This window comes from Parambassis ranga, chromosome 4 (genome assembly GCF_900634625.1).
Source record: "Parambassis ranga chromosome 4, fParRan2.1, whole genome shotgun sequence".
Lineage (NCBI taxonomy): Eukaryota > Metazoa > Chordata > Actinopteri > Ambassidae > Parambassis > Parambassis ranga.
The window spans coordinates 17,288,898-17,313,767 of NC_041025.1; the positions used below are offsets into that span (position 1 = coordinate 17,288,898).

The window sequence follows — 24,870 nt, forward strand, 5'->3', positions numbered from 1 at the left end:
AAAACTTGTAGAAAACCAGCCTGCCGTCAGATACCAGCAGTTTCCACAGAATCATGAACTCTGAGGTCAGAAGTACTTTGTCAGAGGAGTTCTGTGTGTTCTGAGAGACACTCACACTGTGATTTTTTCAGTCCTTGAAGGAAATCCTATTTCTAAGTCAGCAGCAAATTAGTTTTAGTGTTTCTTTAACCTCTGTGAAAAAATATTTACAGAGCAAGGGAACGGAGTGTGTCACAGATTATTAAGAATTTATAATATTCATGCAGCCAAATTAACTTTTTGACTCGATGCTGTGAATTGAAATTAAATAAGTTGATCTATACGCCGTCCACTGTATCGGTAGTAGCAGCCACCCTGGACCTGAATGACACCTAAATCTGCTTCCTTGGCCGTGGAGCTATTGTCTATTGTCAACTGTAGCTTCAGCAGTCTGTGCTGAAACAATAATGAGTATTGTTAGTATGCAAATGTGCAGTAATTCCACCCAAATCCAGCAGGAACAATTCCTTCGTATAGCCACAGCTGACCTATATAAATGGTTGTTTCTGTTGCAGAGACAAAGAGCAGAGCCTCCTCCCTGTGCATATTATCCTCATTAATGTTGCCGTATAATTGAGTTGCGATAGAAACGGCTCATTGCACACATCAACGATTTGCAAACTCTATTAGCTGTCTAATGTTGCATGAATTCACCAAAGTGCCCCGTGTGGTCCTTCACTGTCCTGCGAGCTTTTCTCCACTCTGAGTCCCCACAGTGAGTGAACTCTTCAAAGACAGCGGAGCGGCTAATTGGACTGCTAGCGGTTAGCAACTTTTCAGCTTCATTTGCACCAATAGCCTCATTACACACAGGAGAGCATCAATGACCTCGAGGTCCCAACAACATGAAACAATAATGATATTCAGCAACTTTTAATGATGTGATGATGAGATGTGTTTTCTCTTTGATAATTGGACTAAAAAAAGGTTTTCACGTTCTTCTCCTCCATGTTGCACAGAGCTGAAAGAATGCTACCTGTCTCTGTCACGGTCCACTTCATGTTCCTGCAGAGCAGCACATGAAAGCGTATTAACAGAAAACGACGCTTCATGAAATCATTACGTCTAAAAATAACACCTACAATACAAATATTATTTATGTACATGATGTAAATGAGTAAATACATGCTGGGAAGACGCCATTAAAATTTAAAGAAAGCAGCTCATTAAAAATGAATAAATATAAGAGAAAACTTACACGAGGATGTCTCAAATCATTGGCTTTGGTATGAACAGTTTTATGTGCCTATATGTGCACAACAGGACCGCATGATTACTACAGTATTGATCAAAAGTGGTATAGTTATTGGCTTTGTTTTAATTTTTAATCAAAATAAGTTGTGTTACTCTGCAGTGTCAGAAACAAAAATTACATCATTGCCCGATTTTTTTTTTAAGGTGATCAAAGTGTGCTTTTGTTGTCATGTAACTGAAAGTGTATAAAGTCTTACAGTCACCAGGATTTGTCACCATGACGATGACAAGTTTGACTCCTGATGTGTTTTTCTTACAGTATAAAAGAGTCTTTTACCTCAAACCTAACATAACCTAAAGTGAGATCAGTCATCCGTCAGTGCCGCTGTTCTTTATGTCTGAGGCTGTGTTGCAGAAAAAACCTGCCAATACCCACAAACCCACCCCCACTGTCTGAAAAGGTTAAATTGGCTTCTGCTTTAAAGGTACAGCGCTTTGTAGAAACATCTGTCTAATGACCATCTGTAACTTTTTGCCATCTTAGCCACAACTGTCTCCTCAAAGTCAACTTGTTGGTTTTATGGGTGATGGTTGAGTCAGTCACCATTTTTAATGGGGTTACCTGCTCTGAAAAGTCAAATTTAGAGTTAATGGTTGGGCTCGTTACACCTCATGCACGTTTACGTAAGGCTCACCCACGATTTGTTTGAATTTTAATATTTCTGCTGGTGTTGTCTAATCTAATGTCTAATGCACATAGAAGGAGTGCAGGTTGTTAAAGAGAGACGGGAGTGAACTGGATTTTAGGTGTGCGTGGTCATAAATTTAGTGACAGCTCTCTGAAATAAATGTCTTGGTAGAAAGCGTAAAGGAAAATAAAAATGTGTGTGTTGTTGTTCTGTAGTAGTGATAATCCAGATCTCGTCGTTCTCTGTGTTCAGAGCTCCTGAGGTGAGTCTCTCTGCTCAGCGAGGGGCGGCACAGACAGATTTATGTCTCCTAAAAAATCCGGCCTGACCTCAGGCTCACCTCTCTGTGTGACAGAGTGACAAAAGGTGATATATTAACCTCCTGATGACAGTGACACACAATGATGAGTGACATAATATTTAACACGTCAGGTGCTTTCTTACTCTCTTGTTTCATTTCTTCTGTCATAAACACAAACAGTTGTTGATATTTGCACACGAGGAGTTCCCATAAATGTAAATCTTCCTGGTCTCCAGTCATGTTAATGTATCTGTATGTGTCTCCTGTCTTTTCTTCAAAGGGAGCAGCCCATCTTCAGTGCCAGAGCTCATGTCTTCCAAATCGACCCGGCTACCAAACGCAACTGGCTGCCGGCCAGCAAACACGCCGTCACCGTGTCTTTCTTCTACGATGCCAGCCGCAACGTCTACCGCATCATCAGTGTGGGCGGGACAAAGGTGGGGGGTTCACACACCCACGTGTCACACACAGATGATGTACCTGTGCTCACATATTAACAGAAGCTAAGTGAATCTGTGTGTGTGTGTGTGGATGGAGGGAGGTGGAGAGTCAGAAATAGAGGCTTGTTTTAGTGCTTCAGAGTAGGATCGTAGAAATAAAGATGGATGACCCTTCCTTAAAGGTGTCCTGAAGAGCACTTTGAGATATCAGTGTGGTGGAGAGTGAGTGAAGCTGAGGCAGGAGGAAACTGACACAGTGTCCATCTTTTGTGTCAGGCTGTAAAAATGTCTGTGTTTTCTGTCAAGTTGTTGCATTCTAAGATGGAGGTCAGCTCAGTTTTATGAGCCAGCCTCAAGTGGCCATTGGAGGAACTGCACTGCTGAGTTCAACAGCCTGCTGGATGTTTTGCTTGTTCAAGATGCCTAAAACAGGGAAATCTGTTAACGCTATGGCACATATATTAAAAATGATAATGTAGCAGGACTGAACAAAATCATTCAAACCTGCATATTGCACCAAGTAGTGTATTGTTGTATTTTGTATTTTCTGATGCCTTCAGCAGTGAGTTAATAATATTTCCCTCGCCTGGTACTTGTATTACATTAGTGTAGACCTTCTCTGTTTATGGAGCATCCTATTCTCCTGACTTGCTTTTTTATTTATCCCATTTTGTGCATTTTATCCTCGGAGTCTTTAAATAAATGGAAATGGATCTGTTCGGATGTCATAGGTGGGAATACATTAGTCAAATCCACACGGTGTCAGCGGAATAACGCGCCCACAACAGTAATGCAGCACCCACCTGGGACTCCGAACATCATAACAGGATATCTTTGTCAGTAAATGAAACTCTGTACTTTATTGTTACGAGCCAGTTGTGCCAATTTGCCGTCCTGAGATGACGGAAGGCTTTTTGAGGAGAGAACAAAGAAATCATTTGGCAACACATTCACCTGTTCCCCCCAGAGTATTACCTAACAAATCACGTAGTACAACAAGCTTTTCCACTTAGCTCCCAGTTCTGCAGTAGATCTCCGTGACGCGACTGTAAGCGGTGCAAATTTGACCGTCGTAATGTGGTGTTAATGTGAGACAAAATTGTGATGAGCTGTTGCGCAGTGAAGAGTTAACAAGCATCTCGTGGCTCAGACGAGAATCAGCATATTTGCTGGTCAAGTATGTCCAAATGAAAAATAACAATGGGCCGTAATGAATTTGGCATTTAAAAGTGACAGAAATGATTCACGTTCCTCCTCGATTGCTCTTTGTTCTTTTCTTTTTTAAATGGAAGCCGGATTTTAAAGCATGTGAAGCTGGTTGATTATCCGTGCTTATAAAAGTGCACTGACTAGTCATGACAAAGAATACAGGCAGCGCTCGTTAACCTTCATCACAGCCGCTAATTTCAGTAACTGCTTTTAAAAATCTCAGATTTATATTCAGGTTCATAGTCTCATGTCTCCTCTGTATAATTCCAGTGTACTTTATATACATGTGTGAAGACCACACTGAGCCCCTTTCACACTGGATGCTGGATGGACACCCACTAAGGCCCACTAACCTCTGGTGTTTGTAAAAGAAATCAATGTCACCGTGTTCCATTTCTGCTGTGTTTACACACTGTAACCTCAGAGTCCATCAAACTTCTGTAAATCTTCTTATTCTTACTCTCTGTTCTGTCAGGCCATCATCAACAGCACCATCACCCCCAACATGACTTTCACCAAAACCTCCCAGAAGTTTGGCCAGTGGGCAGACAGCCGGGCCAACACCGTGTACGGCCTGGGCTTCTCCACAGAGCAGCAGCTGCAGCAGGTAAACAAAGCCAGAAAATCCTGCAATGATTACTGCAGGAGACAATGAAAGCACCATTTTGTTTCTGTTCTTTCTCCACCTGCAGTTTGCGGAGCAGTTTAAGGAGGTGAAGGAGGCGGCTCGTCTGGCCAGAGAGAAATCTCAGGAGAGGTTTGAACTGGCCAACACTGCCCTCAACATTGCAGCTCCACAGGTGAGAAGCTCCTCCCTAAAACTAAGAGAAATCATCCTGTCTTCGTATTGGCTCATTAGAATTTGTTAGTTTTACAGCAACACATGAATCTCCTCTTAGGGGTTTGCTGGTCTAGAAATGTGCTCTCACTGTGGGAAAAATACTGAAAAAAACAGGTTTATCTGGAGACTTTGTTTCTGTGAAAACACAGTGCTGCTTTTAGTTATATTTACAAATGAATGGCAATAAACTAAAGAAGATCAGACATTTTTAATACAAGGATGAAGAAGCTTTTAGATAAAAGAACTCAAATTTGCAGGCTTTGGCCTGTTCACACCTGTATTCTGGGCTGAATATGCCACATTCTTATTGGCTGTAACAGCATATTTGTTCTGAGCCAGACTGAATGACATCCTCAGTTTTTATTTCACATTAAAATACTGAAAACAAATATTGAAACTTGCCATTTAGCTAAAGTTTGTCGTGTCTAGCTGTTTATTGTAGTCTTTTATCTGAGCCTATTAAACGCCTGCAGACTTACAGCAGCGTGATCTAAAGCAAGACAGATGAGTGCATTTACATCATGTCACTCCAGATGTATGGAAAACCTGTCACTTCAGACAGGAGAGCGGTCACACAGAGTCACAGTTACACAGTGACTAACTCATACTGAGTCGTAAGCTCCATCACAGCTGTGGAGATATTTTCATTGTACTGTAAAAATCTGTTGTTTAATTGCAGAGTGATTTCTGTTGCACTCTCACTGCAGAGACATCATTTGTGCTTTAGTAATGGTGATTCTTGGCTGGCTTTCAGCAGGAGCTGCTCAAGGTTTCTTCCTGTAAAGAGGAGGTGTTATTTGCCACTGTTTGCCTTGGAGTCTGGCTTAGTGTTTCTGTAAAGCCCTTAGAGACAGTTCTGATTCTGACTCATATTGAAGTGTGAGCACAGCTATAATATATCAGCTGTGTTCATCAATGCTCTTAGCAATTATAAAAATAAGATTTCACAGTGAGGAAAGATCTAAAGTAGCCTACACACCTGGACTTGGATGAGGATCACATGTTCAGGATGTTGTGGCCTCCTCAAGGGACATGATGGTTTCTGTAGCCCCTAGGACAGTGGAACAGTAACATCCCAATGAACCCAGTGCCTTTGTTTCTATTTTAAACATATTCAGAATCACCATTGATTAGATGGATCCCCATCTGGCTGCTCCATTATTCTCCCATTGCTTAACTCCATTAAAAGATTCCATGCATGACAAATGGAGATCGCAGGCAGAGGAGAAACGTCAGAGCTGAAGGTGTTTAGAGGGGCAGTAATGGGTCTGAAAGAAAGAAGAATGAAGGATCAGGAGGATGGAGGGAGTCAAGAGGAGTGGGAGGACAGGGAGCTGATTCATCTATAATTGAAGGGAATCTGACTGCTGCTGGAAGAAGGACAATGGCCGGCTTTTATCGGGCCAGTGTCGCTGATTATTTGCTGAACTTTAGGTGCAGAAGTGAAAGTTTTCCTGCAGTGAAAGATTCCAGTCCTCCTCACAAACTAAAACCAAAGAGGCAGCTCATCCAACAATTAACTGCAGCTGTAACAGCACAGCGAGCACACACCCTGTTTGGAGTGCTGTGATTTAGTCATACAAAAACTATCTCACGCAGACGCCTGAGACATCTCGCCAATTTTTTTTTTTTTAAGTTGTTTATTGTTTAACTCTGCCAAGCAGTGTTGTTGTGAGTGTGTTTGGTTGTTGCAGCAACGCAGATTCAAAACAGAGCAAAGTGCCTGTTAATGCCTCTGTGAATGTACGTTGTGAGTAAGCCCTGACAAAGAGCCACTCAGCAGGTCGGGGAGACTGCAGAGTCACGGTGCCAACAACTGCGACCTCAGCTCTGAGGCACTCGGATAAGAGCTGATGGTGTGTCTTGTCTATTTATTTAGTGATGGCTGAGGGAAAACACCACTGGGCAAAAGAGAGCATCAATCCCAGGAAGGTCCACAGAGCAGAAACGGGACCATATTATATCACAGTGTGTGACATTTAATGGTAAACAAAGCTGGGAGAGATTGAAGTGAGCCGCATAGATGCAGGTCAAAGGTCAGCTCAGCTCATAACTTCCTACAGCTACAAGAGGTTGCAGGATTTTGGTGGAGAAAGAAAAACTGCTCATCACATCCAATTCCTTCGAGTTGTCTTTTCTGAAACAACAAACAAATACATGGTCAGTGAAAAAACCTGTGGGTGATGGAGCTGTTCCCTGTGGGAGGCTCCGACTGTCACCAGGTTGGCAATGTCGCAGTCCACCTAAACTCCAAATACAGGCAAAGAGGTGGAGCCTGAGTGGAGCTGCCATTGTTTAAAAACTCCTCCTTCGTGTATCTCGCTTGTTCACAAAGCACAAACAAAGCTGGCTGCTTACCATGCGTCTTTAAATATCCTGCCCAACCCCAGGAGTCAACTGTCTCCTCTCGACTGTTCGGCTGTACCAACTTGCTCTTTAAAACAGGAGTCAATGTGATGCTCTTTGCATCAGAATTGCAACAAAATTCTTTGCTGTTTGGCCAAACTGAACTGTGACATGCAGTAAAGGCACAAAAAACAGGACTGCAACTAAGAAGAAGTTCTTTTTCACACATTGTGTGTTGATCTTACAGTTCTAACACAAGCCCACAGTGCAACACGAGTTTCTTGCCTCTGCATGTCTCTGTAATGGCAGGACAGAGCTGCTGCTGGATGTGTAACATCGTACAGCACACACACAAACACAATGATTTCCATTACAACGACGAGTCAATAAAACTTTCCATCAGTGAAAGATCCAAACTTTGTGTGACATGTCGAGGTCGACACCACCAAGAGGTCAGAGGTCAGGGTTAGTGACATAACTGCTAACAGCGTGACGGTAACACATACTGTTTCCATGGCAACGAGAGGGCTGGTATCAGCTTCCCTTCTCACAAACACACACCACAAGGCCATGAATATATGCAAATCAATTATTTAATCAGACACAAACACACACAGAGAAACATCAGCTTCAAGGTCAGAAGCTGGCGAACAATCTGAACTGATTTCTCAATAAGACGGCCATCATTGATTTTTGTGCCTGGCAGTGAAGGCAGAGGTGCCGCTGTGGTTATTATCACATCTTCTCACTTCAGGCTTGTAAAACAGCACACTGCTGACTGCCTGGTGCTGCGTAATGTAGAAATAATGCCCAATCAAAGCTGCTGTCCTGTGTGAGCACATGAGGCTGAGGTGGATTTGAACTGCAGCCAAGTATTGATGGCAGCTCCAGTGTGGCTGTAATGCCCGTTAAGGCATCTATTAAAGCCGATAAGAAGTTATGAACAGCTTTATGGACATTTCCTGTGGGAGAACAGATCACTAACTCCAGTTTATGATGCAAATGTTTTGTTAAAAAATGCTTGTGTGGACAGAGGGTTAAAAGCCAACAAAACCTACGGGATGGTTTGTTGGAATATTATTTGACTGCTTTTATTTTCCACTCCACCAGGCATGTGCAGCTGATCTGTAACAGCCCTGGTCAGTAGTGCAGAGCTGTATCTTTGCAGCCTCGGGCTCATATTCTGCCTCTGATATGTGGAAGGCAGCAGGGAATCTGCATGCAGTAAAGCTCCAGCTTCAAGGCGTATTTACAGAGATAAGATGGAGGAGGAGATGGTGAAGTCGGTGAGATAAGGATGGTAAACAGAGAGCACGATAAAACAAACAAGAGCAGACCAGTTAACACATTTGTGCACCACAAAAAATGTATTTTAGGAGATTTATCTAAGGGTATTTTAACTGTTGGTGGTAAATAGAGCCATAATGTTTCAGGTCCCTGTGACCCTGTGCTACAGGACAAAGCGGGTTCAGTGGATGGATGGATGTTTCAGGTTCTGCTCAGTAATGATAAAAATTGATTTATAGATTGGAATTTATCAATAATATGTGGGGAGAAGCTGTACCATTTCTGTGTGGAGTCTTCATGGTCTTATTTTGCTGGGTTTTCTCAGAATGCCAAAGATATGTATGACACATATTTAGGGATTTTAAATTGTTGTTTTATGTGAGCATGGATGGTTGTTTGTCTCTGTGCAGCCTGTCTGTCAGCTCCTATCCTCAGGACCCCCATAGAGGACAGAGCAGGGTCATTTCTCCCCAAACATCCTGTGTTACATGGATTTATCATAACATAACTTTTACCACATACACATGCTTATTTTAATTAGAGAAGAGTGAAACGAGACTTTGGATCACTTTGCATGGTGGTAATGTGGTAATGTGACAAAAACCGACGCTTTAAATGTAAGTACACTGCTATAGTTTAGCTGAACATCAGTGTAAGCTCAGCAGGACATGGAGTGCGTTTCCATCCTCTGACAGGTAACAGCTGTCATTTATTGTTTCTGCTGATTGGAGCCTTTTTCTTACCCATACACAGAGGCAGAGGCAGAAATGTCACCATCAATATTTTACACTACAGACTTGGCATTAAAACCATCTGAAAAGTAGTGAGAGTAGCTGTGTGTGTGTGTTTCAGGGGAAGCCTAAACATGAACCTCTGGATGCATGTGTGAATAAATAAGGTGGGTCAATGAAACGCAAAGGAAGCTTTATAGAACTGAGGGAGCAAATGGACTGACGGCGAGATAAATAAGTAAACAGTGCAGATGTACTTAAGACAAACAGTGGAGCAGAGATGTCGTGATGAAAGCTCTCAGAAGAGACATTTAATATTTTAAACTACCTGGGATTTCATCGATGATGAAGCCAGGCTGCTCGCAGGAAGAGTTGTTTTTAGTTGCTGTTCTGATGTGTTAAAATACAACACATACATCCACACATGCTTCCCATTACTTGTTCTGTTTAATATATATTTAAGGAAAGGAAAAATGTTCTTCTTTCAGTTGTGCAGCTGGGATTTCCCGTCAGCTCCTCATCATCACCTTCCTAACAAACCAGATATATAAAACTAAACGTCTGTGCAAGAGAAATTCAGTGTAAACGATGTTTAATATTATTCTAATAACATTATTTTCTCCTCTTTCTTTTTTCCCTAATGCATCTTGGGATTCCATCTCAGCTGTCGCAGGTGCGTATAAACACACAATCCACTTCTGAATCATAAGACAGTACAAAGACAAAAGCCTTCCTTTGTCTTTGAGGGGCCGCTGCGCTCGTAGTTTTAGTGTTGCATGGACTGTTGTGTTTAATAATTTATCTGGAGTCTGATCAAAGTTGACTTCAGAGCAAACTTAGCTTCAGAACCCAGCTGGTATTTGCTACGAAAGCTTTAAGGTCAGCAATAGCAACACAACATGTCATTAAATCTGCGTATTTTATTCAAGATGAAGTGATGGAACATTCAGCAGAATTATTATCCCACTACACATCTAATGAGAGCAGAGGAAACGCACGGATTGGTCCTTTAAAAGTGGAAAGTCATTTGAAATCTGATTAATTAGTCAGTGATCATTTGCAGGCTTCTGCTCAAGTGTTTTTGCCTTGTTTCCACTCAGCCTGTTAGAGAACAACATACGGGAAAAACTGCTGTAAATTTGTAATCCCACTTATGACTTAAACATGCTGTATACTATGAATTATTCAGGGATATGCACAGCCGATCCGTTGGCTTTCGAGCTGGACTGGAGTTGTCTTAGCTTTGATTTTTTTCCTGCTCTTGGGTTCCATACTCTGGACGTGGAGCTCATCCACACAATTCAGCCGTGTGTTTCATTTCCATATCCATCTATAAGGCCAGAGTGAGAGCAGCTCAGCCATAGATAATAAACCGTTGTCCTCAGGGGAATGCAGTCAGGCTCACTCAAATTAATAATACACGCTTTTTCTACAGTAAGTGCAAGCGTGGTGAGGAGCTTGGTGGCTGACAAGTTCAGGTTTAGGCTTCTATGCAGAAAGAAGAATGAAGGTGACGTTTGATACAGGAACGAACCCCAGCTGATTCATCTGAGTGCTTTTTTTTAAAAGGGGGGGGGGGGGCAGTCATTTAGCTTACAGCCACAAAATGAGAAAAATGGTTCACAAAAGTGTGCGACGGGAAGCCTGAGCCGTTTTCTGGGCAGCGAGGAGGGGAGCAGATTGGTTAGGACAGGCTGGGTTGGAGCCATCTGTATGCTGTGATGTCAGATTTAAAGACTTGGATGAGGACAAGAGGATTGTTTTTATCACTGCAGTTTGTTTTACCATTAAAGCTAAAAAACGATAATAGTGGTTTAGTTTGAAAGCTCGATCAGCCTCACTGTGTCTGTGCACGCTGTCCATTCATAAAGTCCTTGCTGCTGTGGGTTGGTACCACTCACATTTTAACACTTGTCCCTGTGAACAGCAGGTTAGGAACCTTTTATCTCAGTATCTTAGGTTGTGGAAGTTTAACTTTTCTTCTGTACGCCACTAACGTGTATGCTGCAGGGAGTGGAGGTGCTCCATCTATTAAATATGGTAATTTTCTGCTGATGTTTTCTCATATTAGAAATGCTGCTGTGGTCATTTTAGCTGCTTTTGATTGACAATGTTAGACTTTTACAAGCAGCACGGGTGACTTAGCCTCTCTCATTTGTACACAGACTACAGTATCCAGCCCTATAACTGTGAGGCACAAACATTTTCTTCATGTCCCATTGTTTTCTCCAAAGCTCTGAACATCATGACGCTAACCAGGACTTAATATTAAAGACCAGTCATGGCTCTCTACCTTTAGGAAGGTTCCAGTGAGTTCTGTTTGCAGACAGGCTGGTATCTAAACAAACAAGCAGCAGAGACAGCTCACTAATCTATTATTTATAAGTACTACCATCAAGTTAGTCTGTGAGGAGAAAACCTAACAAACATAACACAACCTTAGGTTTTGGTCCATTTGTGTTATTTATATTTATTCATTTGCTCATTTTCACTTAAAAATCTAAATCTAAAAAACACAATGGATAGGATTATAGGATTACAGGATTATTAGTAAATCATATCTGCTAAGAGAGATCAAAGATCATGTGATATCACTATATCACATTTTTAGCTGCACTGAATCCTCCAGTGTTTCAGTGCAGAGTGTAATCTGCTGTAATCAGATGTGCAGTCCGCTGCATGTAACCTCTGAACAGATGCACACATTGCAGCATATGCATAATTTTTATGCACACACAAACAGCAGATGAACCCTGGGAATGAGGAAGTGTACTTCTGTTGAATCAGAGTCTGATCTGATCTGAGAGGCTGTGAGACAGCTGGGCTCCACACATGGCTGCTTGCTGTGTATGGAGCCTGTTTACAGGAGCCCAGGAGGGACATACTCAGCACTGACAGGTCGGTCTTGCTCCTGTCTTTCTGCTATGGGAGTTTTTAATGCCATAAGTAACCTGCACTAATAAAGAGGTCTTCCACGTTCAGATGGTTTGCAGTGTAACAGTCCCAGCAAACTTCCACTTTAACTACAGAAAGTTGTACCTGTGCTGGGTAACACTGATGAATGTTAAATATCTGGACAGGATTCCATTTCCTCTCTGTAATAGAACTCATAGCCTGTTTGTTGTCCCTGTCCGTGTTTGTCCATGTGCTGTCGATCCAGGGCTTGTCAGAGGACCGTCACTCTCCGCCGCTGCTGACAGTCAATGGGCCTGGGGAGGAAAAGCTGTTTCGCAGTAAGAGCGCTGAAGTGGAGCTGACAGTAGAAAAGGAGAGGGTGAAGAAGATGTTGTCCGAAGGGTAATGATACATTTTTCCTTTTTCTGCTCTCTGGGAGGGGGGATTTATTCCTGTATTGATTAAAGGTGTGATAATTAATCAAATATTGAGCCCCTTTAGTCGTCATAATGTCCACAACTGTGTGTCGTTCGAGAAGCTTTAAACTCAAATTAAGCCGTATTTCAAATATATTTCCTGTGTGACTCTCCATGTATGGAAAAATGAAAGCAATAACAAAGACATAATAAACCGGTTCTTTAATGGGACACATGAGCGCACCCTCACTATAATATAATGTTTTTAGCACAGACTAGATTATGGAAGAAACTGGCCTTAAATCTTCAGGGGATAATAAAGGTTGCGTATGCACTGAGGGCAGTTTCTCTGTGCAGGAGTAGAAATATAAAAAAAACTATGGTGCTATGATATAGAACAGAGAGTGAGCACAATTATTGAATTATTGAAACAAAGTCACTGATCTTGTCGTGGTTATGAAGCTACATTTGAAGTGCAGAAATGTGTACAGTGTAACCATAACAACCGTGCATAATGATAACAACACACGGACGTAGAAAACACACTCTAAAATGCAGCGAGTGTGAGAGCAGCAGATGTGTGTCTGTGGGCGTAATGAAATGGAAATTTTATCCAGTAGAGTTTAGAAATCTGATGTTGTAATACAGCAGTAGCCTAAGGTACACACACACACACACACAGGTATGACTGTGAGCTTCAAACATCTACGTTCGCCGCTAGCTAACGGCCCACACGCCACACACAGAGATGAACATGCTTTCCTGGTTGTTGACTCTGAAACATGTGTTGCTACGTCCAGTCACAAAGCAAATGTGACCTCCTTTTTATCGCTTTTTATCTTGGTTGTTATCGTCAAAGCTGTCACTGCTTGTTAGCTAAGGCCAGCTGCTGTCAGACTTCCACACCAACTAACAGTGATGGCACGTCCCACTGGGACAAGATGGCATAATACATGTTGGGAAATGTGCACATGGATTTACTCCCTGGTAGCACAGTGGATACAGCACTTCACCTTTACATGAGGGCCTTTCTGTGTGTAGTATTTTGTGGGCATCTAATCCAATAATGTGCAGGTTAGGTTAATTGGGGAGTCTAAATTGGCCATAGTTGTGAGTGTGACTGTCCCTGTGAGGCCCTGTGGTAGGCTGGCAGCCTGTCCCGGGTGTTTCCTGCCTGTCACACACTGACAGCTGGGATAGGCTTCAGCCTCCCGCGACCCTGTGTGGGATAAAGAGGATTTTATTTTATTAGGGTAATGAATGAATACACCATAATTATTTGTTGGGATTATTATTATTTTTAGTTTTTTCCACCAATAACATCAGAATGTAATAGCCTCCAATGGCCCTGTGACGCTGCCTTCAGCTCCTGACTTGATCAAGACGCAGAGAGCTGTGAAGTCTCCCTGGTACAAACAAACCTGGTCACATGACATCTTTGGCACTTTGAGCAGATTTTACAGTGACAGCATTGTTTATTTATTCTACAAAAAGTTCAGACTGGAACATGTCCAGGCAGCTTCACACGGCAGCTAATCATCAACATCTTCAGCAAACAGAAAATATACTATCAATTCAAACACATGGGTGCAGGGGACATTTTCTCTGTTCTTTGTTCTGTTCCTACGTTCCTATTTTCTCTTTTCTCCACTTAGAAGTTTTTACATTGCATATCCTTTTTCCCTTCCCTTCAAACAGACCTTTAAAACTTTTCCTGGAAACTTCTTAGCACTTGGAAGAGGCACAAACTTGTAGGCCTGCCTTAAACAGTCCGGTGGTTCCTGCAGTGGAAGTCAAATCACTGTTATATATTTTTTTAATTTATGTAACCCCCACACTACAGATTTGCCTCAGAGGGCTTTACAATCTGTGTAGCATATGACACCGCCCCTCTGCCCCTCAGAGATAGAGGAGGCCCAGAGAGGTGATACATGCAATGCTGGAGCTGCACAGCATGTTGAGTGGGCATCACAAAATCGAGTCTGTCCTCTGAACAGCAGTGAAAGTGTTTAAACTAAAGAAAGTGTGTGTGTGTGTGTTTAGTAAACATTTTCTTGTTTAATCTGTGTGTGTGTGTGTATCCATGACCTAACACTAGCCGGCCTGACATGCTGAATTTAGCAGCTTGTAATTATTATCATTATGGTGGTTGTTATTACTCGACCTTCCATCTGAGACCAGGAAGCCAAAAACAAAAACACACACTGGCTGCTTTACCGTCCATTATTTTAACAACTTTTTTATTTTGTGATCGTTATAAGCTTAAAGTGCAGGCCTTCCTTTCCTGTTGCTATGGTGAGTAGTTTTGCGGTTGCCAAGGTATTAGTTTAGTCGCCATGGCAAAGCCTCAGCTTCCTAAACTCCATCCTCTCAGCTGAAAGCTCTCCGCTTTATTAAGCATTCTCACTGAATCCTGACCTTTATCGGCACGTAGGATCTTTCCCACAACTTAATAAAGGAGAACACATTATGTTGTGCAGGCTGTCAGGTGGGATCATTTTCTGCAGACGCTGGCACATACTGATCTGTTACACAGTATAAACAAATTAAACCTTTAATCAGATATATAATTCTTAATTATGTCACTCACTGGTCCATTTTAATACTCAGTTTAAAAAAGTAAGCAGTTGGAATTTAATAAACACTGTCAGGAAATTTATACCCATTACCCATTAATACCCATAATTATAGAGCTAGTGCAGCCTAATATAAATACTTCCATCATTACTTATTATCTTGAGTCAAATGTTTTCTACATTAATAATGTCTTAGAGTTTGTGTCCTCTCCCTGAAGTGTCTTTAGATGAGGTAGCAGTCGATCATTTAATCTGGTCTTTGTGTTTTAACGTCTCCTCAGGTCCATGTGTGAGATCAACTTGGAGGCTGAACTCTTCACGCTGCAGGACAGCAACGCTAAGCTGGTGGCAGCGCTGCAGGAGGCCAACGGCAGCGTGGATCAGTGGAAGAAGCAGCTGGCAGAGTACCAGGAGGAGACCGACCGCCTGCGAGACCAGGTGACCACAGTCCGCTTTTAAAAGAAATGTACGTTAATCCTGTTCATTACTGCTTCAACAGTTTAGGTGCAGGTAGAATAAAACGTTATAGATGGTGATGGAGGTAATGACTGTTATAATGAAGATGTTTAAGGCATTTCAGCTTTATTTCCAAATGAAGGAAAAACCAGGCTGCTCTTCTGGTTTATACATAATTTAGCTGTTAGTCACTTTTAGTCCATTGTTTCAGCAGTGAGAGAAGTGTGAAGCAACAGTGTTGTTGCCATGGTTGCGTTGTTTTATTTACATTTTCCTAATCACAAGAACTGTTTGTCTGATTGAGGCTGTTGTTAGTATTTTGTGTAGTTTGAATAGCTGAGGCAAATATGTTTTTATTGTATATATATAAAATAAATACAAAAAAAAATCACTTCTTGGTTCAGAAAACAAATTCTAAGTATTGATTGTTTTCTCAGTTTTTGCCTTGAAACAGTACTGGGCAAAAAGCTCAAGCCATTCAATGTAAAGTGAGAATAGTTTTTATTGTAATAATTCAAAACAAAGGGCAGTAAACACAACGTACTGCACACACATCAGCGTTTGCTGTGCCGTCCTTTTGCCTGTAAAACAGAAGCAGGTTTCTTCGGCAGGCAGGTTGTTCCACAGTTCTCTTCTGACATTTTAATCAGGTCTCTGCAGGGGGGTGAGACTGCAGCAGGACTCAGACAGTTCCTCATGACTCTAGCTGTATGTTTGGACTCGTTCTGTGCTGCAGAGTCAGTTTTGCAGCTGGTGTAGGTTGTTGTATATCTGACCACATTCTGGGCAACGTATAACTAAACTGAAAACACCTTTAATGTAATGACATTATGTATGTTCTGTTTAACGCTCAGTTATATGCAGTCAGAAAGTCATGACTATTATTTTCTTAGCATATTGAATATAATGATGAAGAAATAGACCCTCTCTTTGTGTTGCCACCAGGACGTGTTTAGGTGGTATGAACCAAAAACTCAGGTAGCAAGAGTGCTGTAACACACCTTCTACCTATGTGCTGCATAGTCATCAATCATCCCTTGTATGTAAGCATACAGTGTGGACATGGCACGGACATCAACTGGATATAAAATATCATTTGCACTGTGGCTGTTGTCCGATCTTCAGCATCTTGGCAGAATAAGACCTGTGTGCAAGCAGTCAGCATTGATCACTCAGTGGCCACTGCGAGCCTTAATACAAGTGGCAAGTGCTGCCTGTAGAATCTGAAACTGTTTATTAAATACAGCATTTCCTTGCTGTCGTACAGCCACAGCATGAACATTTGGATACCCAAACCGACTGCTTCAAAAAGAATACATAAACATATATATATTATTTTTTATCTGGCCCTTCTTCTCAGGATATTTGTGTTGACAGGCTCACGTGATAATCACAGCACCAGAGTGCAGACATTTCATCTTTAATTTAGAGAGAGGGAGAAAATGATGCCCTTGGTCAAAGCTAAACAATCCTCTTCACTGCTGCTGCTGCTCACCAGGCTGCAGTGAATGTGCCACACTAGCGACAGAAGACTGGCCTTCTTATTTTTAGCCCGAGTTGTGGTTTCATCTATTACTCGTCCAGGTGAAGGTTACCCCCGACACACACTCACACACACAGAGCCACACTCATGCCGCAGCAAAGTCAACCAGGTGGCTGGAAGTAGAGCAGGCCTCCAGGGTTTGGCAGGGGGATGCTGTAGGGGTGGGGGGTGGGGGGGGGTACAGGGATGTTTTTTTTTTCTTTTTTGGGACAGGACACCCTATACTGCCCACCCCACCCCCCACCCCCTGCCCCAGTTAGAGGGAGAAGATAAATCACCGTAGGAGCAGAAGCAGAGAGGTTGGCTGGCTTTCTCTCCCTCGTCACACCCTCAGTTTTAGCCACGTTTGTGTTCATCCACCATGGAAAGGGTTTATTTTCTGGGTTTCTGGGTTCACTCAACCCCTGTTCAGGTTTAAGGTTGCAGAGTAAAAACAAACGGCGATCGAAGGATGAAGGCACCATCTGACATTGCTTCATGCAGCCTGTCGTGGGGCCAAAAGTTGCACTTGAATGCACCATAAAGCCAATGTGTCAATATGCTGCTATAATCCAGATATTTAGACTACTTTTTTTTATGTTCGCTCGTTAACCCAGAATAAACTAATCTGTTGTAATGTTGCTACATGTGAGGATAAAACTGTATGGACGGGGTTTTATGGTTTGATACATGATCCCTGAATTTTATTGTTTGCCTTTGTCATTTTTTTATAAAGATGAACAGCAGTCAGTATCTCCTTACACAGAGGCTCTGCCTTCAATGCAAACAATACAGCCAGATCAAATGTGTTATAGGTTTATCGGGTGTTTGGTCTCATATTACTAAACAGCTCACACCTGCAGCCTGTCAGTGGAAGTATAGATTTATTTTGATAACAAGTTTTTGTGGCTGTGTTAGAGGAATCTATTACTGCTGCTGGATGGATTTTCAATCTCCTGTTTGTCTTTTAAAATTAAAATGTTCCTGGGAACATTCATTTAAAAAAAGGATATCAGTTCCCACAGGTTTTCTCTCGGTGTGTTTATCCCTGTGAAGTTCAGAGACGTGGAGCTCTGCCTCAGGGAGCAGTATGACTGTCACATACTGAGTGGCTGATATGAACGTCCTCATAGTCCTCTGGGACTGTGAGGAAGTCCACCCCACCCTCCCGCTCCTCTGCTGCCCTCTTTCAACCTGCAGCAGGTTTTCTGAAGCGCCACTTCGATGCCAACATAATGTAGTGTGAAATCTATAAACTGCCACTTTGAAATTGCTTGTGGAAATGCAGAGAAGCTGCGGAAGGAAGAGAAAAAGAAAACTCTCCATAACCCTCATTTATACATTTATATTAAGACTTTGAGCTGATGCACTCAAAATGACAAAGGTCAAGGGTTGTTTTTTAAAATTTCATTTCTTTCTTTATTGGTACAAGGACACAGCAGCCTTTTAAGGGCTTCTACAAACTACAAATACCAGAAAAAAGCTGCATTTCCCATCTTCACAGCTCATTTCAGCAGCAACAGAGCAGCACAAACTTTAAACCTCTTTATGTTCAGACTTCAGACACTGAACAGTTTGTCCTTGTTTCCTCAAACTGTCACTCACAAATTTCGACTTTTCCATTAATATGTTAAACGCAGGGAAATAGGTCAGATTGTGGAAAAATATTTTTTCCATCAAAATCTTTCACAAGGTCACATCCCTTCATCAATTAATACATAACAGTCTCCAAGGCAAGAGGCTGCGGTGCAGAGCCATTGGCAGGAAAGCTTTTTTTCCACAGAAGCTTTACAGTTGTGTGTGTGTGTTTGAGAGGGGGGATGAGAGAAGAAATGACTAAAGAAAATGTCCTTGATTCATTTGTATATATAAGACTTTCTGAGTTCTGACTAAATCGACTTTTAAGAGTTGAAAAAATAGATTTGTGTGTGTGTGTGCGTGTGTGCGCGTGTCTGCGTGTGTGTGTAGGTGATGAACCTGATGAATCAATAACATCATCAAACGTGTGTATTCTTGTGTTCCTGCATTATTGCATTTATGTTCATGTAAAAACATTTTAATGCTATTTTTATCTGGTTTGCAAGTTTTCACTTTTGTGATTACATCACACTTTACAGGCTTGTACTGATAAGAGCAGCTGAGCCTGCAGGGGATCAGAGTCTTGTTTCTCATGTTAGCTGAATGATGCAAAAAGTAATAACTTAATAAGACCCTCTCATGAGACCTGAGCTGATTAGATTAGATTTTAAAACTAAATTAGAGGAAAAGATCAAATATCAGATCTCTGCACTGCTTGAAGTGATATTTAGGTCCACTTTGCTTCAGTGTTACAAACATTGCTAAAAAGTCTGATGGGTTCCTGAATTTAAATATGCTCCTGTTTAGTATTTTGTGCAGCGCTTTGTCTATGTCCTACTGTAGAGACCACATCAGAGCAGTTCTTGTAGCAGTTTATGAGATATTATTGATTGATAAGTAAGATTTTAATATTAGAGTGATTGTGCAGAACAGTCTTGATGCCACACTGAAGAATGCAAATATCAACTCTTTTGGATTTTGTCTGTGTCCGCCTTGACTTTTGTGATAATGACATCATATGCTGTGGACCACCAACACGTATGCTTTAAGACCTACAAAATTGTAAATCTATCAGGGGATGATGTTAATAAAGATTATATAGGTAGAATAAAGATTAGTTTTGTCCTCTGTGGGGGACCAGAGTCTCCAAAATTTCAGTAACCGTGAAAGCTAGAGTTACAACAGTTACAGTAACAGTCAGTGTTATCTATGACACAGAGATGAGGAGCGTCTTGCTGCACACGTTGAAGGACCTCAGCTTCCTCAGGAAGTAGAGTTAATTTAATATAGTTAATGTTTATTTAAAATAAAGACAAATATCTCTGATTGTGAGGTTAACTGTTATTTTACACTTTCAGTCTTTTCTCTCTGTGTGTTCCAGGTGGCAGAGCTGGAGTCCCAGCTGGGGCATCCTGCTGCTGGTCAGCCTGGTAAAGAGGAGCTGACTCGGTCACTGGAGGAGCTGGAAGCCCTGCTGAGCGCCAAAGACCAGGCAAGACACCAAGTTCTCTCCCTGCATGGCACACAGTCCAGATCTATGTGCCACCTCATCAAAGGGAAGCTCAGTGTAGAAGTCTGGTCCAAAACACAGCCGCATACATAATGTAAACATGACCAGCAGTCAGCACAGAGTGTGGGGCTGAGTCTCCAGTGACATATCGGCCTTGAGGAAATCTGTGTCAGTTTGAATACTTGTTCTTAAAGTCAGGTTTAATGAAATATTTCTGGTGCAATAAGACTGTTTTTCTTTTCCTACAATAGACAGGAAAGTGTCCGTCTGTTTCTGCAGAGAATTGGATTCATTTAGTGTTTTGAGATAAAACAGGCTCACCTCCAGCTTTGTTTTTTGAACATTTTGTGCTCGTTCAGGTCAGTGTCCACCAACCTCAGCCAAAATACAGTTTTTAACAGGTAAATAATAAAAAAAATATTTTTTAAAAGTTCATAACAACTTTAACACTCCCTTGTGCAACAGAATCCATGCAAAGTATGCAGAACATCAGTGTTCCGCATCTCATCAGCGACCCCACTTTGTTTGATAAATGACTTCTGTCTGATCTACATCCAGAGAGGGACTGAAGTGTGAAACCTGAGATGGATGGTTTCTGTCCTATTAACAGGCATGGTGTGTGTGCAGCCAGAAGTGAAGTGTTGTAACCTCTTACTAATTACTGTGTTTTTCAGGAAATTCACAATCTACAAAGTAAGAAAACAGATGTGGGAGAGCTGGAGAAAGAGAAGGAGGAAGCTGTGCAGAGACTGCAGGTAAGCAGTTAGCTCTGCATCTTTAAAGTTGTACCAGAGGGCTCAGACTGACTCCTCAAACTGCAAAGACAACAACATAAACACATCTCCTGTGCTGAAGAAAATGGCACCCACAGCCTGCTCTGATTGGTCAGCTGAGCTCCAAAAAGCAGAAATAAATGTGAGCAGCAGACCCAGGTGTGAGCGATTCTCAGGCATCATGTCATTGATATACTTTAAAGAAACACTGTGAGAAACACTCTGTCTTTGCTCCAGGTGGGTCTGTGTTGCCTGTACTGGCACTAGGAAGCTTTAGGGTTCAGGTAGGAACCTGCACCTAATAAGGACTACAACATCTTCCTACTTTACGGCATATATCACATCCACCTCCCTCATTAATGAAAGGACAAGGCAAGGCAAGCAGGAGTTTGAGCAGTCCCCTCGGAGTTTCACGGCAGCTTTTTAAAAAATATTGCGATGAAAGTTGTGGTGTTTTTAGATGCTTCTCGTGGTCTGCTGCATCTTCTCAAACGTAACATGGAAGTATTGAAGTTAATCTGCTGGCGTGGGGCTGACGATTGTGGAGATTTTCAGAATAGTTGCGGTGATTGGTTAAAATTGAAAGGCCATGAAGAATTCACAGGGAAAGGTGTTAGAGCATCTTTGTGGCTGGTGCAGAAGAAGGGAGACACATGAGAATCACACATTTAACACATTTATTGTTACAATAATGATATTGTATTTTACTGCGCAGTTCTCCTCATCTTTATTCACAGTTTTACTCCGCTCAGATATCAGATGTAAGTACTACATGTGCAGAATGTGAATACATTGACAGTCAGTGGTCCAGTCTCTAAAAATGTTTTGTTTTTATTGATTTTAACTCTGCAGATATTTATAGAAGCATGTTTAGAGGGCTGTTCTGATGTGAATGTCTCTGCTCTCCAGACCAGACTGATAAATAGTCACAGTGATAGTGAGGACAGCAGAGAGCAGCAGGTGAACTCAGGCCTTCAAGGAGAAAACACATTGTACTGAATTTCCTTTTTAATAAAGCAGATTACAGCTGATGCATATTGCATAGCCTTTATTAGGTCCTCTATCACTCCTACTAGTGGTGTCAGCTGTGAATTATGTATATTCATATTTGACCTTTGCCGTCCTTGCGCTCATTCTCTTATCTATTCATTGCTGCTTTTGGCACACAGTGTTACCTCATCAAACACAGTTTAAAGAAAATAACCCTGAGAGGAGACTCTCAGTGATTTTAATGAAAGGCAGAAGCAACAACAGAATGAAGAATGTGCTGGTCTCCATGACTATGCCAGCCAACATTTCTTTAACCATGATGGAGGCAGTGACAGTGCCTAAGTCAACGTTGTTGTTAAATGTTCTCTGTTTTTGCTGTGCATTTGGAACTTTTTCACTAAACTAAGTTACTTGTGATTATGTACATTGTACATTCATTTAAATAATTGTTGATGTGTCTGCAGGATGTGGAGAGACGAAACACTGAGCTGGAAGATCGAGTTCAGAGCGCTGAAAAGACGCTGGCCTCCAATCGGGAGGACCAGGAGCAGGTGGAGGTGGAGGTCCGACGCATAATTGAGGTTCTGGACGTCAAAATCGGTGACCTGAGCAGCTTAAGGGAGAGTCTGGCAAAACTGGTTGATATGTAACCTTAGCAGGAGCTGAGGGGCATCTCCGCAGTCTGCACCCTGTCCTCCATGTTGCCATGATTTGTGTGTGACAGCAAATCAAAACAATATGGAGGAAAGCACACAGTTTACCTTCATTTGTCTCTCAGTGCAGGTAAACGGCAGCTGTCACAAACCCGAGTGCTCACTTTATTATTCACAAATGACATCTTTCATATGATAACTGTATGGATCCACTTCATCTGCCATCATATCAAGATTCTGTAAAAACAGCGCCCTCTACCTCAATTAGGTACCACAGCAATCAAATATCAAGAGGTGTAAGATGCTGTCCACTTTTCAGTCTAAATTATTTACAGTAATCAGAAAGAAACAACAAATAACTCCATATAGGTTTGTTTCGGTGCAGTTAACTCAGTTAAAGTCAGTGCTCAGGGGATTTCTGCTGTTGCACTCTGTGGAGATGCACCCTGTAGGTGTGCAGTCAGGGTAAGGACACATGGAGGCAAAGACTCTGAGCAAAGTCGGAGCCAGTTCACCATCATCGTCTGTCTGGACCGGCTTCACACCAGCCAGAACATCAACAAACTCAGAGATGCAACAACCTGCTCACATTCTGTCTCCTGAGGACAAGCCAGCATGCAACCATTTTATTTTATTTTTTAAAGGACTGCTCTTTCTCACCACTTATTCTATTATTCATGTTCATCGATGAGCTACTCGCAGTCAGGATAGGAAGTCAGCGATAGCTGTGATATTAGAAAGTGCAGCTCCAAATTTGTATTCTCCACCAGTGTGTCTGCACTGTGAACAGAGACGCTGCTCTCCTAGCCTGATGTTGCTCAGCTGAACCTGTGATTGCACTCGTGCCAAGTTTCATTTAGTTTACATTTGTCAGTGTTCACACAGTAATCCAGTTTTACATTTTTTTGTGTTTCTTAACACTACCAGTTACCATAATAGTACTAATAACCCTAGGGAGAAGCTTAGAGGAGCTGCAGAGCATAGATCACTATGAGAGAACTGCATGAGCTCTGCAGAAGCCCCATACCTACCAAGGACTGTGAAGCCCTGTGTGTGTGTGAGTGTGTGTGTGAGTGTGCGTGCGTGCGCATTGTGCAGCCTCAGACTGCTCCAGTTAAAAAGCACAACTGCAGTAGTTTAGTGAATTGGTACTTAATTGACTTGTCTATCAGTGTGAACGTCTGATGCACAATATCTATTGATCTTCGCTTCTCGTGCCCTGATGAGTTATTGATTTCTTTATATGACAGTAATATAGGTACAAAATAAGGTGCAGTTCTTTGCAGCTGATGATGCAGAATCAACCTGTAAACAAAAAAAATACCTGCAGTGTCATGCAATAGCAGCCTATTATTTACACAACTTTTTAATACATGAATTTGTTATTAATCACATGAAATCCATCAATTTCAAAACTTTTGCAATGGTTCTGTCATCAGCTGCAAGTATCACTGAAGTAGCAATAAACTTTCTAGCATAGTTGCCTGTTAATGCAAGTAATGTGTAGACCCCTTGCAAAGCCTGTTGTTTGCAGCTTTCACCATACAGCTATCAGCGCCTCCACACGAGTTCCTCACAGAAACACTTTGTTTCCCAGCAGCCTTATTCCAGTGTTTTTCTACTGCACAAAACGCTGTGTAAACAGATTAGCAGCACACAAAGCAGAGCAGGGAGTCTGCTTTCAGCTGTTGTTGAATTGTTCTTTTAAGATGTACTATTATCAATTTATTGTTTTATCAACTATCGATATAAGAATGTGGATGTGACACTGCAGTGTTATTGTGTGGCTATGTCAAATATCAAGACAAATCCACCATGTATTTCTGCACAGGCTGGTGATGCACATTCAACAAAAATGATCATTCTTTCTTTTCCGGTCTTATCGATAATCAAAATGATTGTTCTTATTGAGAGGCGTTTTTTTAAAGGTGTTTTCTGGAAAATGTAGGACATCACCAGCCGGGGCAGATGCTGTAGAGGCTTAGCTGGTGAGTCTGAATATCCCCTGTAAAAACACTGGAATAAGGACATCTGTTGTTGGCTATGAGAGAATGCAGTACCAAAGATGCACCAATCGAAGTAAACACACAACCTATGTATGAATGATGCTGGTGTTCACTGGTGTTTCAGTTTAAGTTTTAAGTCACTGATCAGCGTCCAACACATTTGACTTTTTAGTACGACTTAAAATACCTCAGAATACTTCACGTAGTTCAGGTTAGTTTTGTGGAGGTAAGAAAAAAACTGGTGTTTCACAGGAGTTACTGAATTTACCAGAGAGCATTATGTTGCTTATGTTGGATTTGACAATGTGAGACGAGTTCCTTATATTTGTATAGAACTGTAATAAACATTAAAACTTAGTCATGCAAAGTCACTGTGTTCTTTGTGCAATCTATGCGCCATTGATTGAGGAGGAGATCA

At 41.7% G+C, this 24,870-nt stretch overlaps 1 protein-coding gene across 3 annotated transcripts in view; it reads left to right on the plus strand.

Annotated features, from left to right (window-relative positions):
- Window positions 1–24,819, plus strand: part of homer3b (homer scaffold protein 3b) — a 36,979-nt gene extending 12,160 nt beyond the window's left edge. For 2 of the 3 annotated variants that reach the window (XM_028403672.1, XM_028403675.1), the window contains 9 exons: window positions 2,504–2,660; window positions 4,348–4,479; window positions 4,565–4,672; window positions 9,742–9,750; window positions 12,238–12,374; window positions 15,246–15,402; window positions 19,902–20,012; window positions 20,705–20,785; window positions 22,258–24,819. In XM_028403672.1, coding sequence (XP_028259473.1) covers window positions 2,504–2,660; window positions 4,348–4,479; window positions 4,565–4,672; window positions 9,742–9,750; window positions 12,238–12,374; window positions 15,246–15,402; window positions 19,902–20,012; window positions 20,705–20,785; window positions 22,258–22,443 — 1,078 coding nt within the window. In that variant the 3' untranslated portion in view covers window positions 22,444–24,819. The remainder of the gene's footprint in view (window positions 1–2,503; window positions 2,661–4,347; window positions 4,480–4,564; window positions 4,673–9,741; window positions 9,751–12,237; window positions 12,375–15,245; window positions 15,403–19,901; window positions 20,013–20,704; window positions 20,786–22,257) is intronic. The other variant, XM_028403673.1, reaches the window with a different exon arrangement.
- Window positions 24,820–24,870: the final 51 nt, after the last annotated feature.